The sequence below is a fragment of the Myotis yumanensis genome, unplaced genomic scaffold (genome assembly GCF_028538775.1).
Source record: "Myotis yumanensis isolate MYYU_CA2020_CCGP unplaced genomic scaffold, mMyoYum1.0.hap1 SCAF_4, whole genome shotgun sequence".
In the NCBI taxonomy this organism is placed as follows: domain Eukaryota; kingdom Metazoa; phylum Chordata; class Mammalia; order Chiroptera; family Vespertilionidae; genus Myotis; species Myotis yumanensis.
Window position 1 is genome coordinate 7,965,069 of NW_027223755.1, and position 15,651 is coordinate 7,980,719.

At 45.6% G+C, this 15,651-nt stretch overlaps 1 protein-coding gene across 1 annotated transcript in view; it reads right to left on the reverse strand.

Annotated features, from left to right (window-relative positions):
- SLC1A3 (solute carrier family 1 member 3) overlaps positions 1-8,404 on the reverse strand; it is a 73,243-nt gene extending 64,839 nt beyond the window's left edge. Inside the window, exons 1-2 of the mRNA XM_070411822.1 lie at positions 8,300-8,404; positions 6,464-6,736 (exon numbers count right to left, since the gene is read on the reverse strand). Of these exons, the coding sequence (XP_070267923.1) occupies positions 6,464-6,644 (181 nt within the window). The 5' untranslated portion in view covers positions 6,645-6,736; positions 8,300-8,404. The remainder of the gene's footprint in view (positions 1-6,463; positions 6,737-8,299) is intronic.
- Between the last annotated feature and the right edge of the window lie 7,247 nt (positions 8,405-15,651).

Consider the following 15,651-nt stretch of genomic DNA (forward strand, 5'->3'; position numbering starts at 1 on the left):
ACTATTAAGTCTCTTCCTACAACCCTCTTGGCTCTCTTCTTAGCCAAGGAAACAGAAGCCACTTCTAGACCTAAACCAGGGGACCTGCCTGTCCCCTTCCTGCCCCCTCTTCACTCCCCCCGTCCCCCGCCGCCCCGTCCCTGGGTCTCCGTTCCCTGCAGACCAGCCTCATCAAATCAGTGTTCTCACTCGACGCCAGAGCAAAGACGGAAGCCAAGGACCAGGGCTCTCCAGTTTCTATGGACATTTTGCCTGCCCGGCGCTGAAGACAGTGTGTAAGGTTCCGTGGCTGTAAGGGGCCACGCTGAGATACACATCTTGGCAGAGGTGTTAGAATTACTCTGTTTCCCATGAAGCAACAGGCGCAGTTCCAGAAGTGGGACATGAACCTAAGTGTCCGGAGTCCGTAGCTCTGAGCCTCTCCGCCAGGCTGCACAGACTGCACCCACCATAGGAGGCACCACCCCCCACCACACACACCCCCAATGCTTTATGAGAAGGTGGGAGAGAGGCCGGGATCCACGTGTGCCTTGAGCACATGGCAGGGACTGCTCCCCTGACAGCTTCTTGGGGTTCTGCCCCTGCAGAAGCAGCAGCAGAGGAACATCAGGCTCTAGGCCTTACACCCTATTCCTGTGTCATTTCTGCAGAGCAGGGCATTGCAATCCCCGCTTCTCGGCTCTGAGGGCCTAACCCTTCCCTCCCAGCCCCTGAATCTCCCTCTCTCCCTTCCCATTCCCAGGGAGTGTTGAAGAAACCAGAAATCTGAACCCGGAATCTGTTCACTGGATTCCTGTTGTTCGAACTGTGTGGTGATGCCTTTTCTCCGTTAGCAGAGGGATGTTGGCGTGGGTACCAGGCTGTGCCCACACCACTGACTCAGGAGTTGGCCTGTTGGTCCCACCACCAGTCGCTCCGGTGCAGTCGCTGATGGCTGGCCAATCCCTGGGCCTGTGTGGCTGAACTGACTGCCTCCCTAGATAGTTCATGTGTCGGAGAGACAATTCCACAGTGGCATTGCGGGGAGATGATTGCTTTTAGTCATAAAGAAGGACATGGAGTTCACACTGTTCTGCGAATAGACCCAGTTACAGTAGTGTTTGCGTAGGAGAACCTGATTCATGGATCCTTATTTATTTAGCATTCAAGGACAGCTCCAGTCCTTGCTCCGGCTGGATAGAGATGGTAAGAATACCTTCCAAATCCTTATGGGGAGCCTCTTGCACTGTCTCCACTGCCGTGGCATCCCACATCTCAAACTCAACACGGCCCTACCTGATCGTACCATCACCCCCTCCTATGTCTTCCTCTATTCTACCTCTACTGACGGCACCATCATGCCTCAGTCACCCCAGCCAGGAGTTGGACCATCGGCTTACGGTCCACCTTTCCTGTCAACACTCCCTAACAACCAATCACCAGGACTCAGGATGACCCTCGTCAAGAGGGCTCCATTCGTCCTCTCCTCTCCCTCCCTCCTGCTCATACTTCCATGCACACCCTTAGCTAATTGCTGCAATAAAACAATCATGGACATGCCCCGAGGACAGCCACCAGCACCCAGGACACCGTGGTGATTGAGTGTGAACGTGGAGCCAGAATGGTGGATTGGAATCCCAGTCAATATGCTTCAACTGTGGGATAAGAATCGGAGCTTCAGTTTTCTCATCTGTAAACGGAGATTACGAATACCTCCCTCCCTGGTATGCTGTGAGGACGAAATAAAGCTAACATACTAACAACACTCACAACAGTGGCTGGCACACGGTGGAAATGTGCAGTGCATATTATCTGAGCAATGGTAGGTGAGGAAAGTGAGGTCGGAGCAGTAAACTCCTCCTTCAGGATCACACAGCTACTAAATAACACTGCCTGCCCATGAATCCAGGTCGAAAGCAACATTCTTATTCTCTCCCACATGGCACATCTGGGTTGTTAATAAGAAAGCGGAGCCTCTAAAGTGCCGATACAGAAAGACATTTGTAGAACGGCATGCAAACTATGATCTCATTAAAAACATTTAGGGTTAATGACAAACTTCCCTAATATTACCTAGGAACCTTGTCTATTCCTTTGTCATCTCATTTTCATCCATCTCTCCTGCTAAACTACCTGAGGGCAGACTCCCCATTGCATAGCAGCACAGGGCCAGCTATGTGGCACTTAATATTTGTCAAATTGCTGAATAGCATAGAATCTTCTTATAAAAAAAACACTTACTTATTTAGCAGATAATAGTACTAGGAGATAATATATGAATGTGGTTAACACAGTCAAACTTTCAAAAAGTTACTTAGAGGAAAGTACTATTTCTTCCATCCCATTCTCCAGACGCCCAGCTTCTATCTCAAGAGGCATCCATGGTGACTAGTTTATTATACATATGCTAGAGGCCCAGTGCACGACATTCATGCACTGGGGGTGGGGGGGGGGGTGTCCCTCAGCCCAGCCTGTGCCCTCTCGCAATCCAGGACCCCTCAGGGGATGTCCGCCTGCCAGCTTAGGCCCACTTCCTATGGGCAGGCAGACACCCCCCAAGGGATATCTTGCGCTGCTGCGGAGGCGGGAGAGGCTCCCACCACTGCCACTGCACTTGCCAGCCTTGAGCCTGGCTTCTGGCTGAGTGGTGCTCTCCCTGTGGGAGTGCACTGACCACCAGGGGACAGCTCCTGCATTGAGCATCTGCCCCCTGGTGGTCAGTGCATGTCATAGCAACCGGTCATTCCGCTGTTCAGTTGATTTGCACATTAGCCTTTTATTATATAGGATTCTTCATCGATATTAGGGAATTGCATCGAATTTTAGAGCAATTTAAATTTCTTGCCAAAGATGCTTTATGCACATGTAAGCAGTATGTCCTTTTCTAAAAAGACACCAATTTCTCTCAAACCCACAAAAGGACAACCCAAACATAAACTCTGTGTGTGTGTGTGTTTGTGTGTGTGTATGCATGCGCGTGCGTGTATGCACGCATGTGTGCGCCAAGAGCAAAGGAAGGTGCTAGTTGTAAAACCACCATCCAATTCTATGCAATTCTATTTATAAATTCCCTCCCCTCCGAGCTCAGTTTATGATCCATTTCTTTGGCCTGAGATTTCATTTTTATTGTGCCTTCCGTTCCCTGGACGTGGAGAGAGTCGGCATTCTGTGACATGAACACGACACAGGACTGTCCATGTCTTTCAGCGAGATGTCTGAGGTTACTCTAACTTACTACAATTTGAAGCAAGAAAAGTGCTTCCTGGAGGGAGAAAGACAGAAACCACTGTTCCCAGCGTGGTTTTTGTCAGACAGAGGTCTGCAATGGCACTGGAAGGCTCCTATCTAACACTTTAGCAATGAACTCTGAAAGGGACTTAGCACTTGGCGCTCCTTCTCTCGGGTTGCTAGCCTGCTCCTATTACATGGGCTGTGTCACATGGCATGGCACACTCAGACTTGGACATCACTTAGAAAGGACGTCAGAAATGTCATTGCTTAGAAATGACGTCACACCAGTGGGCCTATGCCTGTGCTTGCAGAGGAACTGGTAGGAAATATTTTCAACTCTCTGCTTTATTCTGAATAAAAAAGCCCCATGTCTCTACTCCTCCATAATATTTTCTAGTTCCCATTTCTACATACTAAAGGTACATTCATTTTATTTCTAAAAGACAAAACAAAACAGACTGAACAAAAAAAATACCTCAATATATAGGTTTTGTCTTTTTTATGTTTAAGTGATTAAAACATAAGAATTTGAAAACTAAGTAACAGCTATAGTTCTTCTCATCTTATCTTTGGGGAAAGCAAACTATTTTCTTCTTCCTCGCTAGTCTCTTTCCAGTTTGTTTCTGAATGACAGCAAATAAATTAGAGAGTTGATGTTTGCTTATTTTTTATTTTAAAATTTATTTTTGTTGTCTCAATATTACTTTAAGAGTTGATGTTTAGACGTGTTCTTTCCCTATTATTTCTTTTAGGGCTGTTGTAGACGTGGTGCCCAGTGACAAGCTAAACGGAGCCTTTGTTTGCACGGGGCCCTCCACGGGAGATGCACCCAGAGATAACGGAAGGGCTCTTCCTTCTCCCCTAACTCTGTTTGCTACCAAGTTGTCTATTTGTGATTCCAAGTCTTTGGTGTAGACTCAGTGGTCGCTCTGACTGTCAATGAGCTCTTTTTATGTGGTTCTTTGTTAGTGCCTTCTTCTTGTTACGTCTACCTCCTCAGTTTCCATTCGAAAAGCCAACCACCGGGGCATCCTGCCAACTTATCTCCGCCGGCTCAGCCAACTTACTGAGGTTCTCACCAATCTGAGGAGAGTCCTCCTTGGGCTAGGAAACGATCCCAGGGCTCACAGAGAAAACGGATTCTCTAATTCTGGCATTATCTTCTTCCTATTAGATACGTTATTTGTTTGTAATCGTGAACTTACTTCTCCATCAGCCTGCTTTCTATGCTCAAGTTTTATTACTTTCCGTTCCCCTAGTCTTTAACTGAAACATTTCTCTCCTAGAAACTGAACTCTTCTGGTGTTTTGCATACCATTTGGAATAAGCGTTTCTGCATCTTTTCCAAACATACTCCCGCATCACTGAGCTCTATTATTATACGTATAGGATTGCAAAATAAATGGGTGTTTGTTAAGTGAATGAGAGGGATGTGGTTTAATGACTTGTAGGAGATTTAGAAGTTTTCTGCCGAATCTAACGGACAGTGCTATATGAATGCATTGGCACTGCTTGCTTGGCCTCCACCAGGTCAGCAACATTTCCCCGCCTGGCATCCCTAACAAGATGTCAGAAAGTCCGCAGAGGAGAAAGGTGGGCGGGCAGAGTGGCGAGGAGAACGGCCTCTGGTTGGAGACAGCCTGAGTCTGACTTCCAGCTCTAGCATTTACTAGCTGCATGTTTTGGGTCAAGTGATTTGATGTCTCCTTGTTCAGTCTCCTCATCTATAAAATAAGGATCACAGTCCTCATCCCTACCCACTCACTTCAGAGGCTTGTTTAAGGAATAAGTAAGCTAATATATACAAAACGCCTAGAAAGTCGGTGGAACGGTACTATATATAGCTGGTCTCTATTAGTCTGCAGCTATTGCTTGTCTTGACGACGACCATAATTCAAAGCAAAAAAAACGAGGTGAGCATACAGCATTTTACATTAACTTCCAAGGCAGTGACACAGTGCTGGAATACTTCTTCCAGGAATACATTCGAAGCTGGGAGCCTACTAAAGAAAGCCATTACTCCCCTGCCTCAATCTGGACACTGTCTTTGAACATCTCTACAATGAACTAAAGTCATTAATCACCAACTATTACTAACAGGAGCCAAAGATGCTGAAATGGAATATGTCTAAGGTCTTATGACAAACTACTCTTCCGCTGTATTCCTACTTATCTGCAATTTAAGAATCCAATGTTGGGAGGGGAGGGGGAAGTTATAATTATATTTACATGCTACAAAATTTTCTTAGCTTTTTTTCTCATTATCTCTTTATATTTGATGGGAGATCTTGGCAAACACCAAGGTAGAGATTGAAATTGTAAAAAATGCCCTTTTTATGTTGGCACATTATTAGAAATTTAAGTTAAAGCATTAAAAATTTTTTTTTACAGCATGGCACTGACTTACGTGTTTATTAGCCAAAGGATTTCTATTTGGGGTCAGTCAAAAGTTCCAAGTAGGCAAGTAGTTTTCTCAGCTATATTTTAAAGTAGGATCAATGCTACCCATAAGTAAGAAACTACTATTTCAGATGCCAATACATCAAACAAGACAATAATGTTTTATTACTACAGATTGCTATCAACCATCCTAAATTTGTAAGAGGCTGAAATGTTTCAAAAAGGTATAGCTATTTGTGGCCAGTGCTTCAGGGCAATGAATGAAAGAGATCTGTGTTAACATCTTCCCCCATTTACCCTTCCTAGTCACTTTATGAGAAAGTGCAAACACATTTAAAGATTCGGCCTTTACGTCTAAAAGTTGGCTACTCAAATCAGCACCAGTTAGAATATAATTACTCTTAACAGACCTGTGTCTCATTTTGGGTGTACTAATTGTATAAATTAGTTTTAAGTGAAAGTGACATTGTATAATGATTACATTTTGGCCAAAGCTAACATGCTTGCCTTTTTTTTGGTCTATTTATCAACTGCTCAGGGCTGATGATTAAATGATTACTCTTTTGTCCTTCTATGAGTTGGGAAAACATTTGATTTACTTCCCTTTCCACACAATCAATCAATTGATTTGCAGAATGCCTAATGCTGCTTCTTTCAGATTCCCATGCGTTTATTGCTCCAAACATGCCAAGGGACTGTCATTTACTGGGGGGGAAAAACCTTCAAAGCCAGAAGAGAGCCTGGGCTATCATTCTGAATACCTACAGTCAGACCATCTGATAATATTCCCAGGCAGCCGGGTGGCCCCTGAGAAACAAGAGCGAGTCTTCTCGGTTGTTATCAAATGACTTACCCACAATGACTGCGGTGACGGTGAGGAGCACAAAAGCATTCCGAAACAGGTAATTTTTAACATCCTCCTTGGTGATGTTCTGCACTTTCTTCTTGGCCAAGAGCGTGCGCTTCCGGACGCCTTGCTGGAACCTCTGCATCCTGCCACCCGCCCTGGGCTCTTCTCCGTTGCTTTTGGTCATCCTTTACTTCTCTAGCGGGGTCTCTTCTCGGCCCCTCAGCGTCTCGGAATCACCCCCAGAGAGCCAGGCCCCTTCGGTGTTTGAGAACACACCTAGAGCGAGAGAAAGAGACAGGAGTTACATCTCCAGCGGGGAGAAGTCAGTGAGCTCCACACCGGGAGGAACTGGGGGCGAACTGCACGATCTCAGTAGGAATCACCATGGAGGTACAATGAATGCCTCGATTGGGCACATCTGCCCGGCCACGTGTGGGAAATGCGCATACATTCAGAATGCGTGAACAGAAACCTGTGTTCTACTTTTAGAAATCTGTCTTCCCCCCTCCATGGAGGCTACAAAAGGGTTGACCAGAGCTGGGATGACTGAACACTCTTACCCCCACCCTATTTCCCAGAACCTAGCTGGGAGCTTTGCACAATGTCCGCCCTCAATAAATGTCCAATTGAATTGAATGCACAGGAAACACTCAATAATTACTTGCTGGCTTATGTTGTAAGCGTGGTGAAGGCATAACCAGGTCAATCAAGTGAACTGAGGTATTGATATTTCACAGTTGGAGCTTCCTGTTATAAACAATGAAGCGAGTATTTTCTTCATTAAAAAAAAAATCATCAGAATATCAACTAGGACATATGGCCATGAAAAGAACACAAGTAGCCACAGGACTTGGCAACTACATTTGCCTATTTCACAAGGCAACTTCTGGATTTTTTTTTTTTCTGTAAAATAAGAAAAGTCCTCCGGGCACTTCTATACACCACCTGAAGTCATAATTAACTTCCACTTTTCTTACAAGGAGTGCAAAGCAGCATTTGTCTTTGTGGCAAACACACGGAGGTCTTCTGAGGAAGCTCTCCCAACTTCTAAGTATTTTAAATGTTAGGATTTCTAGAACAGAGGAGATGAATCCAATTTTCATTCCAAACGTTACAGCGTGTGGTTTCTAGTTTCTCTAAAGGGTTCCCAGGTTATTAAAATCGAAGTAAATCTTTGCAGAGGTGGAAATCGTTTTTGAAAAATCAAGGGGTACCTCCTGCTGCTTTACAAGATTTCTAATCCCTAATCTTTACCACGGATCAAGCCAAGACAAAACAAAACAAAACAAAAAACCAACCAACCAACCGTGCCCGTGGACGTGTGTGTCTGGCAGCACCAGCAGCCTGCGTGTGCGACCGCGGGGGAGGTCACTGGCAAACCCTCGGGCGCTTCTGGCAAATCCCAGTGTGGGGAAAAAAAAAAAAAAAAAAAAGACTTGCTTCCCAGTGTTGACTTTTAAATACAATTACCGGGTGGCGTCAGCGATAGTAAGACCTACACGTTGTCTAAACACCTCCCAGCAGACGAGCCGTGTAGGGAGGAGTGATGAAGAGGAGACGCCAAGACCAGATTTTTTCTCTCCTGATCTGATTGCCTCCACCAGCCAGTCACTGCTCAGCAGAGCCGCCCAGCCTGATCCTTTCCCAGATCCCCAGCCACAACCTGCCCCTCGTCCCCGCGAGGGACTAAACTCCAAAACCACGCCAGCCCCGGCACAGAGACACACCCCGAGCTCGTGACATTCAGTGACCAGCGTGGACTTGATCGACCCAAATGGCTAGCGTTTCCCTCGCCACCCCTCCGCCGGGGCACGGAGGCATCCCGCCCGCAGGACTTACCTTTCCCGACTCTGTGCCGGGTGGGAGGGAGCCCGGCGATGCCCGGGGAGCCCAGCAGGTCGGAGCGGAGGGGCGCGCGGGGAGCCGGCGGGCATGTGCTCTGGGACCGGAGCGCCGCGCCTGCAACTTAAGGAAAGGGGCGGAGCCTGCGCGGCGCGGGGCGGGGCGGGGGACACCCGGCCGGGGCGGGAAGCCCGGGGTTCTGGAATATCGATGGCTCCGGGCGCCCCGGCCGCAGGCGGGCCGGCTTTGTTTTGCTCCCGAGACCCCTTTCTGGCGCGGTCGGTCCACTTTCATTGGAAATGCCAACGGGGGCAGGACGGCCGGGCGGAGGCAGCGCGCCGCGCGCCGCGCGCCGCGGGCTGGAGGTCTGGTCCGAGCGTTTCCAGGGAGCCTTTCCCGAGGCTGCATTGAATGATCGGGCTTTATTCTCGCAGGCTCCCTGCCCTTGGAGAAACGCGAGAGCGTGCTCTTTGGCCTGCTTGTACCGTGTTAGGAAAGAGTCCCTCTCTTTAGAATTGGGGACATAACTGGCATTTCTTGGGAAGATCCTGGACGCAGTCTAGTGGGGGTGGGGTGGGAGGGATGCTTGCTACAGTTCTCCAAACTTGCCTAAAGTTACTCAAAACACAAGCTGAGACATGCCTCTATTTAAGCAGGTTACACTCTATTATAACAAACCTAATTTAGCTCAAAGTGCCTGCCACGCAGATTAAAATGGTGACACAAGGAGTCCAGGATATTTGCTAAACTATAGAGTAAAAAGTACACACTTGAAGTTTTGTGACTTCAAAAGATAAGTTGCTGTGCAGATAGGTGCCTCAACTTTAAAGGATGCGAAACGTCCCCCTCCGGCTCTCCCCTCCCCCATCATTTTTAGGAAGGAGAAATTCATCATTGCCTTGAGAATATATCCGGCACTTTTAGTGCACTTTTCTTAAGAAGGAAAATAGATAGTAGACATAGATTTTAAGACTGACTCATCTCCAAAGCTTAGACGTTGTTTAACATAAAAAGTTTAATAGGAGCAAAAACCCACACCAAAACTTACAGCCAGAGGTCTGTATTCCTGCTCATTAAATTTCATATTCACCATGCAAACTCTGCTTAAATTTTGTGTTTGTTACCCAAGAAGAAAGGAGGTCTTTTTCCTTCGTTAGTAAATTCAGGGGGAGATTCTGAAGATCTGTCCCCTGCCTGCTCCCATGTACGTCCCTTCTGAACAGCTGTTGGCTGCAGAGCAATGGTGAATCACGTACATGCTTTCAAAGGACAAATTAGCAGCAAGTATTACAACTCTTAAATTTGGCATTGTTTGAAGAGTTTATTGAAAATACATACTCTTGAGAGTCTCGGCCCTCAGCAATCTTTCTCTTCCACTAACAGCCCAGTCACTTGGCATCTGTACCACATTGTTTAACACTTAATTATACCGTCTTCTACTGCTCCTTTCTTTTAAAAATCCTGTTACATTTCGGCTCCTCAACTAAAGTGTAAGTTCTTGGAGGACAAGAACCAGTCTTATGCTTGATGCGTAGTAAACATTAAATAACTCATAAATGGATGGCAGATTGTAAGGGTCGGAAACAAAATGCTTTTCAGCCTTCCCTGTTAAAACACGGCTACTGGATTTGATGTTGGCACTTCTGGTCTAAGGGTGTGGGGCAGATGCCATTTCTCAATACAATGACTTCATTTTAAAGCATGTATTTACTATACTAAATCCTTCCTGGGCCATGGGTTTAAGGCTAATCTATCCACATTTCTTGCGGAAGGGACCTGTATTTCCAGGGAATTTAAAGAGAAATCTTTAAATGATTTTAAATGGAATTTCAAGCCAAGGGACATTTCCGCTTTTCAATCCTGGTTTCCCCCTCCCTGCACCCCACCCCCACCCCACTAAAACCCTAGGGAAGGAAAGCGACCAGAAAAACCACACTTTGGTTAGCATAGAGATGAGAAGGTCCAAGGCCCCCCCTCCCCCCTCGCCCAAGTTTCTCACTTTTCTTTCTAATCCCTAAAGCTTGATTAAAAACCATTTCATTATTTTGGTCTGCACAGAAATTATGGGAGTCTGGTGTACCCTTGAGAAGGGAGTAATTCGCTCCTGAGTTTTGTTGGCTGTAATAAAACCTAATGAGAAAATGAGATGCAAAGAGTCTCAGTTCAGAGTTCATCTGGATTACAAGGGTCTAGGGCAGTGGTCGGCAAACTGCGGCTCCCGAGCCACATGCGGCTCTTTGGCCCCTTGAGCGTGGCTCTTCCACAAAACACTGACTTCTGCGCATGGGCCACGAAGTTTCAATCGCACTGTATGTGCGCGCCCGCACGTGGTATTTTGTGGAAGAGCCACACTCAAGGGGCCAAAGAGCCGCATGTGGCTTGAGAGCTGCAGTTTGCCGACCACTGGTCTAGGGGAAATATTGGGAATGACTTCTTTTAAGCACCACTTGCCCTTTTGAAAAGCTATAACGATAGTGCCCTCGGGGCGGCCTGGGCTTACTCAGCACACATTTCTACCTTTCCCCTACTTTATAACTAAAACCCCTGTTTGTAAAACATGTTCTTTCCCTTCACAGAAATACTGAAGGAGCGAAAGATCAAGAAATTATAACAAGCTTCTGTAGGCTGCATGCCATTTAAAGCTCCTCTGGGTAGGAGACAGCCAGGAAGTCATATTAATTTTGGTATTTCAGAGTGGAGAAAAACTCACGTTGGCAATGCTGCTCCTTTTAAAAAACCTCTCAAGGACTTCCTTTGAATATACTATTATTAAGCATGTGATAGGTAAAATTTTTTTTTTGAGAAAAAATGTCATTATAACAAGATACAACCAAATCCAACCTAACCTTAGATCGACCCTCCCACTCATTCGTTTGAAGTGTGAGGGATGATAATTAACAAGTAAGTGCTGTAATATAGTACAGAACAGTCCAATTTCGACATTCAAGATAAGGGAATTCTGGAAGTTGAGAAAGAAAATGAGTTGGCAAACCTTTTAAAGTTTATCGAACATTTTTCACTTTTTCTTTTCATTTCGTAAGAGATTTTGTCATTCCTTGTTCAAATAGCTTGCGTTTAGGATCATCATCAAGTGTGTCAATTCTCCTTCCAGAAGTTGGAAGTTACAGAATGTGATGACAGTGGATGGGACCAGGTTTAACCCCATGGAAGTACTAAAAGTAGTAGGACTCAAAGTGGCACTTGTGATAGTTGGTCTTTCGTTTTTTGTCTTAAAAATGTTTTCATTTCTGGGTTTGAATGTAAAAACAAACAAACAAACAACAGAAAAATCTGTAGTGAACTGTGGTTAGTTGGATTTTTAATTGGCTGGGTTTATTTTAGCCTATGTGAAGCCTGGAAAACCCCAATAGAGGTGAACTATAATGAACTTTTATTTCATTCATTCATTCATTCATTCATTCAACAAACCTTAAGCTCCAAACACCAGTCCCTCTCCTCAAGGAGCCCACAAACACACCTTATTATGCAGTGTGCAAGGGGAGGGCCCACAGGGAGTTACGGCCCTCTGCGTGGAGGCCTATTTACCAGGTCTCCCTACAAGACTGAGCACTCCTCCAAGGAACTGCGCTTGGCTCAACATTATATGTGCAGCAGACCCAAAACACCAAAGTAAAGAACTTGAACTCCTAGTGAAGGCAAGAGGGAGTCAGAGGATTTAAGCACAGGAGTGATTTTACTATTAGGCAAGAGAGAGGAGGAGCTTTTGAACTGGGATAGTTCACACACACATTTAAAAAAATAAATCCCATTGGAAAATGCAGACAATCTCACAATATTGAGGCCCTTCAAGGGGCAAGCTGGCATGGAGTCCAGACCGCTTCCAGGACATGAGGTGTGTACTCTCCAGGTCGCTTGGCCTGCCCACTTCATTCATTATAGTCAGCAGCATGATCTTCTAGTACATTCTAATGTTTTGACCTCTGATGGGGTTTAAGAAGCAATCTGAGCAAGGGCAGAGGCCTGGGGAACCCTAACATAAAAGGGAAGAACAAGAGGAACCCCTAAATAGATCTGCAAATCACGAGAAGTTATACCAACCATGTTATCACAAGTTAGCTAAGAGTTGAACATAATGGTGGTTTAAAGAAATTGAACACATTTTCTCCATATTAAAACTAAATGGGTCTACTTTTTAATGAAGATGTCATTGGTATTAATTATGACTTATATTGGGAAGTGGCATTTTCCCCAGTTACTCAACATGAGCCAAACCTTATAGAACAGTGGTTCTCAACCTTGGCTGCACATTAGAATCACCTGGGAATCTTTTTAAAATCCTGATTTCTGGGCCTCATCCTCCGGAAATTCTGTTTTTTTGTTATGGGGTGGGACCACAACATTAGTAACAAAGAAACAGAATTTCTGGAGGATGAGGGCCAGAAATCAGGATTTTAAAAAGATTCCCAGGTGATTCTAATGTGCAGCCAAGGTTGAGAACCACTGCCTTAGAAGGACTAGAATTTTGGTTTAATTGGAAAAGATTGTGTAAGTTAATTGGAATTAAAGCCTTCAGCAGAGTGCTAGCAACAATAATAGTCAACACTTTTATAAGAATTTATAGTTTTACTAGAGGCCTGGTGCACAAATTTGGGCACGGCTGGGGTCTGGCTGGCCCGCCCCAATCAGAGGGGTGGGGAGCAATCAGGGTTGGAGCTAGCCCCGGGCAGGGGCCACAGGCGGTTGGCCAGCCGGCCCCGCCCCCTGGTTGAACTTCTGGTCCAACTCCTGGTCAAGGGGACAATTTGCATATTAGCCTTTTATTATATAGGATAAGCACTTGTACTTGTGTTATCTAATTTAATCTTTGTGACAATGCTTTGATGTACACCAGGCCAATAAATCCAGACATTGACATGGAGCTTTACAGGGATTAAGGAATTTGCCCAGGATTCCAGTCAGTGAGTGACAAACGTTAACAGGTTTTGGCTCTTTGGTTTCTCATCTTTTCCCAAAAGAAGTCCTGGTAGCTTTTGTTAAAGACAGATAGAAAAGAAAGTAAAGAACATTAAAAGGAAAGTCTAGCATCAGATATTTCTTCTGGGAAGTCAATTCTAAACTTCTTCTCCCTGACAGGTTGACTGCCCCTCCTATGTGCACCCAAGGCTCGCTCCAGGGCTTAAGTTCCCAGAGTGGCTACCACCCTGATCTGTGACTCTCCATTTCTGGACGGTGGGATCTTTGAGAGTAGAGCCTGTGCTTATAACACTGTAAACTCAGTTACCAGTACAAAAGGTGCTCAGTAAAGAGTTGCTGTATGAGCCACAAATCCGAGAGTTCATCAATTCATCCCCAATCCTAAGACTTGGAGAAATGACCTCAGTAAACATCAACTTTAAAAAGGGGGAAGTGCCGAAACTGGTTTGGCTCAGTGGATAGAGCATCGGCCTGTGGACTGAAGGGTCCCAGGTTCGATTCTGGTCAAGGGCATGTACCTGGGTTGTTGGCACATCCCCACTGGGAGATGTGCAGGAGGCAGCTGATCGATGTTTCTAACTCTCTATCTCTCTCCCTTCTTCTCTGTAAAAAATCAATAAAATATATTTTTAAAAAAAGAAAATAATTTTATGGTTGGGGGTCACCACAACATGAGGAACTGTATTAAAGGGTCGCGGCATTAGGAAGGTTGAGAACCACTGCTGGGCATTTCATCAATTTGTGGATTCAACCCATCTGCCTCGAAAACGAGCATGAATGAGGAGTCAAGCTGTTTTGTGCCATGATTCCTTAGTGCCAGGTTCAGGCTTCGAGCTTGGGTTTTCAATCACTAAACCACACGTTCCTCCCTCCTAATTTTGAACATCATCTGTAAAATGAGGTTAGATAGATTATTTTTCTCAAGTCACTTTCCCTATTAGCATCCTATGATTCTAAATCAAGTCATGCTAATAACGGGCTTGCCCTATTCACTTCGGTCTATTTAGTTAAAGACACGGATTTTTCTATGCACTCAGTGATTAATGGCTTCTCATTAGATTCCTCTGCCACAAATTAAACACAAACACATAAACAGTCACCAGAGGAAGCGTACTGAAGGGCACGGGTTTTCTGAAGCACAGCGATGACATGAATCTTTCATAAGCGTTTGCTCATATAGAATCATAGTGACAGCAATCACGACAGATACACAGCTTTTGTAAGGGGAAAAAGTAATTACAATTTAAAAGCACACCGCGCAAAGTTGCCATCACAGAAACGACCATTATAGCAACTATTTCGCATTTGGACATTTTTTTGGCAGGAGGTCTGGGCATTGTTTATTGTGAGTCAAAAACAGGCACTGAGAAAATATGCAAATTTTTTAAGCTAGAGAAAATGCAGCTTTGAGTTGAGAAAACGGGGTGAATGGTAGAGACTGTCTGGGCCTTGAACACAAATCAACCTTAGTGGCTGAAATAACTTTTGGTCATGGGATGTTATTATAATAATCGGGGGTAAGGTCAGAATAAAGTTAGTGTAGGCTTCAAAACATACATTTGAGATTTGTGTTGTGCTCCTGAGTTAAGCCCTTCTTCTGCTAATGTGTTGATGGACTGATTCACATAGAAAGACCAGGGAAGACAGCCTCCAGCATCTATATAGATGCCATCCTCCCTGGTGGGGCAGAGGCACTGCTGTCCGGTGCGGCAGGTCACCTCTGGGTCACCGAGGAGGCAAAGGCAGGCCTCTTCCTCACCCACCTGCCTCCCCACACAAGTTCACACCTGCTCACTTGAAACGAACTCAAGGTGACCAGTTCATTCCTGTCCACAGGCCTCAGTTGTCAAAGGGTATTTCTATTGGAAGTCCAGTAAGTTTTTCTAAATCTCTTAATAGGTGAATGTAGGAGGTAATGGGATTTTGAAGAAAAATACACTGAGATTGAGTTGTGTAAGTTTGGGCAAATGTTGTGGTCCTCCCATCTAAATAATGGTGAAATAAGACCTGGGTTTCAAACATTTCTTTTAAACCATCTATACTAATAAAAGGGTAATATGCTAATTAGACCGGGTCGACCGGACATCTTCCGGATGTCCGACTTCCTTCCAGACAAAGCCACAATGGCGGGGGCCAAGGCAGAGGCCATTAGGAGAGCAAGGAGTTAGGGGCGATCAGGCTGGCAGGGGAGGGCAGTTGGGGGCAATCAGGCCAGCAGGGGAGGGTAGTTGGGGGTGATCAAGCTGGCAGGCAGAGGCAGTTAGGAACAATTAGGCAGGCAGGCAGAGGCAGTTAGGGATGATCAGGCAGGCGAGTAGTTAGGAGCCAGGGGTGCCAGATTGGAGAGGGTGCAGGTCAGGCTGAGGAACACCCCCCCTCCCCCCAATCCCCATGCATTTCGTGCATCGGGCCTC